We start from the raw sequence: 5,598 nt of genomic DNA on the forward strand, positions 1-5,598 counted from the left end.
AAACATTCAAATCCATCATGACCACCCAATATGCATTTCGACACTCACCTGACCTGGTGTAATTTGCCATGTTCCCTGTCCAATGATCAGCGGCTGTGGTCCAGCCTGTTTTCCTCTCTGTCCAGTTGCCAACGTGTGAGATGCTAGCTGTGCTGTAGCTTATGAAATGGCTTTCCCAAAACGTCAGTAAGCTGACAAGTACTGATGGTGTTGTGACACTACCATCACGTGAGTGTAGCGTGTCCGTGGACCGGCTGGAGCTAACCTCTCCCGCAGCCCGCACGCCTAAACCTAACCTCCCCCGGACCCTAAACCTAACCTCTCCGACCCCCACGCCTAAACCTAACCTCCCCCGGACCCTAACCCTGCTAAACCTAACCTCTCCAACCCCCCACGCCTGAACCTAACCTCTGCCAACCCCCACGCCTAAACCTAACATCCCACACACCCTAACCCTAAACTAACCTCTCCCACCCCCCACGCCTAAACCTAACGCCGGGCGCTTGACGAGTTGGGACTGAGAAATGTGTTGGGCTGTCGGCATTGTTGGCTGTCGGCACTGCGGGTGGTCGGCACAGCAGGTGGACCCCGCTGAAACATGAGCATTTGTCAACAATACAACACAATTTGCATTTATTATATAGGACAAATCAGCGTGACGTCACTGTCACCCAAAAATGCATAACCCCACGGCAGTTAACTAGTATGAGTTGTGCCAAACAAACGTTAATATCTTAAAAAGTATACATCACATTGCTTATATTTTGACATTCTGAGTGAGAACAGAATTAGCTGAAGAGTTTGATGTGTAATATATGCATGTCGTGTTAAAGTTGTGTTAGCTGTCGCAGTTTTTAAATTGTAAACACGGTCAGCCGGCTAGAGTCAGACGCATAGGGTTCCATTGCCGTTGCCACCCAGTGACGCGGTTTGTTTACCAAAATGCTGCTCGGCTGATCCCTCGTATTGGAAAATATATTTTTTACACTATAGAAAACAGTGGCATTATGTAAAACTGGCATTTAAAGGGTTACAATTCTGAAAATGATAAAAAAAAAAAAAAAAAAAATCTTTCACACTTACAGTATATGATTAGGGGACATACATGTCCAAAAAGATAAATGTGTATGATGAAGTGTCCCAAGGGTTAACAGAAAGAGCATAAGTAAATGTATTACAAGGAAGAAATAGCATAAGACCACAAAAGCAAAAAAAAAAAAAGGGGGGGGGCGCCCATGGGCCTCCCTGATGGGTTGTCTCCCCATCGGCGTCGGCGGCAGCGTCGCTGATTATCCTCGTCGCTGTCATTATCCTCGTCGCTGTCATTATCCTTGTCATCGGTTTAATGAACAACCCGTTCTCACTCCGAGCACGTAGCATATTGACGCTTTGTCCTGTCCCTTGTGCGTCACTTGTTACTAATATGGTACCCTTGAGCGACCCATGAAACGACTTGGGCTTTCCGACTAAACTCAATGCAAACCCATGGAAGTCATCTTTGACGCTTATGGCAACTGCTGCCCCATTAGCCTAACTGCTCCCCCATTAGGGTCTGGGGGGAGGTTAGGTTTAGGCGTGGGGGGTGGGAGAGGTTAGGTTTAGGGTTAGGGTCTGGGGGAGGTTAGGTTTAGGCATGGGGGGTGGGAGAGGTTAGGGTTAGGGTTAGGGTCTGGGGGAGGTTAGGTTTAGGCATGGGGGGTGGGAGAGGTTAGGTTTAGGGTTAGGGTCTGGGAGAGGTTAGCTCCTTGAGACCCTAATGGGGGAGCAGTTGACTAGAACGTGTTGCAATGAACAATAGCTTGAGCAGTAGCCTAAATGTGCCCACCAATGGAATGTGGAAAAAATGAGATATATAATATTGTTGAAATAGCAGCCATTTCTTCTTAAGACATCTCAGTCCGCTCATCATCTGTTTTGTAATTACTGTAATGTAACGTTTTCAAAATGTACTGTAAAGCTGTGTTCACACCGAGATATTTATTTTTCTCTCTGTCGCTCGATTCAACCCTTTGGAATCGCTCTGTCGCTCTGTTTAAATCGCTCATCAACAGGCACAAGAATTGACGGACATCTGGGTGCTATAACGTTACGCAATGTCATGATATTTGTCCACTACGAGCCACCATAGTTGTTTACAAGCTAAGCCTATCAGCGTGCTCCTAACGCGAGCTCTATACCGGTAGTAGAGAGTTAACTTCATGTCAGCTGTCAGCCTGTCAATGCGGTTTGTTGCCACACAATAAACCAGCGGTTTGTTCCAAGCCAGTGTGATCCTTGACTCACTCTCACACAGCAGCCAATCAGCGTTGAACAGCGAGCGACTGATGCCAGCGTAATTTCGCTCGAGTTGGGATATTTCATCTCGGGCGACGAGCGAATTTTCTCCCTATCTCTGTCTCTGTCGCTCGGACGCCCAGCGATTTTTCTCCCGGGCGAATATACGCTCAATCACTCGTTTGCATTGACTTTGTATGTAAACTCGATGCCAGCGAAAAACTTTAATAGGTCGGTGTGAACGCAGCTTAACAGTACTTTTTTACACTACAAGAAAAGGGAAACATTTGGTGGTGTTACTTTTTTTAAGATGTTTATTTTTATTTTTATATAATGATAACATGCAATTTGAAATGTACAGCTCTCCTTTCTCCCTTCCTTAACACCAACACACAAAAACAAACAAACTCAGACAGAAAACAAAAGACAAAAACAAGGAACAAACAAAAACAAAACAAAAAACATAGAAACACACACACGCCTTAGAGTAGCAGTCAAATACCCTGGCCCAAAATCCGGTCAGTAAAGGGCAGGACCAGAAAGCATGAGACAGTGTGCTCTCTGACGCGTGATTTCTAACCCCACATAGGATAAGCAATAACCACGCCCTGTGGCGCTGGGATTGGCCAGGAGCATTGAAGCTTGGGACTAAAGCACCTGGGGGTTTTCATCTTTTAAAATAAAGATGTTTAAAAAACTATTGCTTGTTACATTTTCAGTGCTGTACCTTTTCTCTGGGTAAGAATTGAGCTTGAAATTAACGATATGATACATTATATTATATGAGCTATGAACGTGAACACAACACCGTTTATATTATTGCATGTTTTTGTAGATTGTGTAGATTACAATTATTATGCTTATTATTATTATTACTATGCTAAGGAAGGTAGGTGACCATAATTAATTTCAATGTCCGCTCTCGAAATCGCTGTCCGTTCTCAAGAGCTATTCAGTTTGTTTATGAAATCGCTGGGCTGCGTGCCCTCCAGTGTTGTTCCTGGCCAATCCCAGCGCCACAGGGCATGGTTATTGCTTATCCTATGTGGGGTTAGAAATCACGCCTCTCTGACACCCTATCACACAGTGGTGAGACAGACAGGTAAATCCTGTGCAACTTAATAGTGAAGACGGTGAGTGACCTCAAATTGGATCAGCTGGTGTCTACTATTGACTGAGTAGAGTTGTATCCCATATAATGTCAGGTAGGTCAATGCCGAGTTCCCCCTGGCTGCCACGCTTCGCTAATCCTCTCAGTAGAGGCTGTGGTACAGTTGTCAAGCAGACATACAAATCTAGAAATGCAATGCTTGGAGTGAGGAGGGCATAGCAATCAAAAAAAGCATGTTCATCTGGAAGCACTTCAACAGTGTGAATCCTGGATCGAACATCATTTCTGAGTTGCAGGAATCTAAGCCAGTTCGTGCAACTTAAACTTCCTCTTCAGTAGATCAGAGGATGCAAAATGATTGTTTGTGTATAGGTGTTTGATGGAAAGTAGCCCCTTCTCAGTCCAGGCATGGTAGTTTCTGTCTGACCATGGACACAGAAAAGAGTGATTGAAACAAATTGGCGTATAGACAGAAACATCTGGTAGGCTCAAGACACTCCTAATTTGGTTTAGAATTCTGACAGTTTTTCACAAACAACTTAAGTTTCCTAAGGTCCTGGGGTTCTCTAACTTAGCAAATAGCATGGCTGACAGTGAAGAATTGCCAATAGAGCTGGCCTCCATTTTCAGCCACAGGGGGGCCCCCGGGAGTTATATTACCAGGGATCGCCTGATGCCAAAACATTAGAGCCCTAACATTAGCAGCCCAGTAGTAGTGCCTAAACACTGGTAAGGCCAGCCCTCCTTCAGACTTGGGTTTTTGCAAATGAATTTGAGAGATTCTATGGTTCTTGAGACGGTCGCATGTCTGGGGACGCCCATACAGGCTCTAGGAACGCCCACAATAGACGCTGGTTAGCTGGCTCAGCCTGGCTGGGGGCGTGGTCAGGGTGGGTTAAAAACGCCCGTTCTATCCATTCAGCAAAGTTAGAATTTAGCTGATAGCCCAGCCCAGGCAGACACGATCGGGGATTTAACCACGGCAGTAAACGCACATCTGAGCAGACGTCTTGTGTTCTGCTCTAGAACCCCCAAACCTGTAGTTTAGAGCCGCAGCACCGTCTTTTGGTGAGTCAGGTGGCGGTTTTACCCCACTCGCGCGCCAGCCGTTTAACATTTTGTGGGCGTTCCCAGACATGCAGACTGTCTCTATAGTTCCAGATGGTGGTGTTACTTATAGGTTATTATAAAATTATTTTCTTTGTCTGGCCCACTTGAGACCAAATTGGGTCGAATGTGGCCCATCAACTAAAATGAGTTTGACCCCCCTGTCTTAAAGCATCCTACATCTACCAGCCGGCTATATAATGTGAGTGGAGGTGACGTCAGAGGACCTGGACGTAATGGAGCTCTTCCTATATGAGCTTTCTGACATTTCTCTGGAGGAGCGAGGGAAACACCAAGGCACCCACTGCTTGAGCAGCCTCACCACGCGACGCATGAACTTCTCGCCCACAAAGGCGTAGATGATGGGGTTCAGGCAGCAGTGCGTGTACGCAATGGCCTCGGTCACTTGTATGGACAGCTTAATGGCCGCGTCCGTGTGGCAATCTTCACGGGTTTGCAGGAGGTCCAAGAGGAGGGTGATGTTATAGGGGGTCCAGAAGAAGAAGAAGATGGCCACGATTATGATGATGAGCTTGACGACGCGGTGTTTCTTGGCGCTCTTCATTTTCACCAGGGTGGGGATGATGCTGGAGTAGCAAACGATCATCACCAGCAACGGAATCACGAGACCCAAGATAATTGTCGCGATGGGGTTAAACTTATTCCAGACAACGTTGTCCGAGTCGGAAGCGCAGCTAATTATCCCGGAAGACTGTTTGTGCGTCTTCGTGAAGACCAGCTGCGGCGCGGAGATGCACGCGGCCAGCGTCCACACGCTCGCGGTCAGAGCGGCGCCCGTGCGCCTGGTGCGATGCCGGGCCACCGCGTGGGCGTGCATGATGACCCCGTAGCGGTCCAGCGTCATGGCGACCAGGAAGAAGGTGCTGCCGAAGAATCCCAGCATGTGGAGGCCGGAGAGGAGACGGCACGCAAAGTCGCCGAAGATCCAGTGGGTGGCTGCTGTGTAGTGGGAGTAGAACGGCAGCGAGAAGACGAAGAGCAGGTCGGCCAGGGCCAGGTTGAGCAGGCACATGTCTGTCAGGTTGGTCTGTCTGCGATGTTTCACCAGAACACACACCACCAGCCCGTTACCTTGGAAGAAAAAC

The 5,598-nt window shown here is 47.4% G+C and overlaps 1 protein-coding gene across 1 annotated transcript in view; it reads right to left on the reverse strand.

The window, feature by feature from the left end:
- Positions 1 to 4,685: 4,685 nt before the first annotated feature.
- Positions 4,686 to 5,598, reverse strand: part of LOC310800044 (C-C chemokine receptor type 3-like) — a gene marked incomplete at both ends in the record, with an annotated part of 3,375 nt that continues 2,462 nt past the window's right edge. The window contains one exon of the mRNA XM_083662636.1: positions 4,686 to 5,584. Within this exon, the coding sequence (XP_083518762.1) occupies positions 4,686 to 5,584 (899 nt within the window). The remainder of the gene's footprint in view (positions 5,585 to 5,598) is intronic.

This window comes from Poromitra crassiceps, assembly GCF_964638095.1.
Source record: "Poromitra crassiceps genome assembly, chromosome: 29".
Classification (NCBI taxonomy): domain Eukaryota; kingdom Metazoa; phylum Chordata; class Actinopteri; order Beryciformes; family Melamphaidae; genus Poromitra; species Poromitra crassiceps.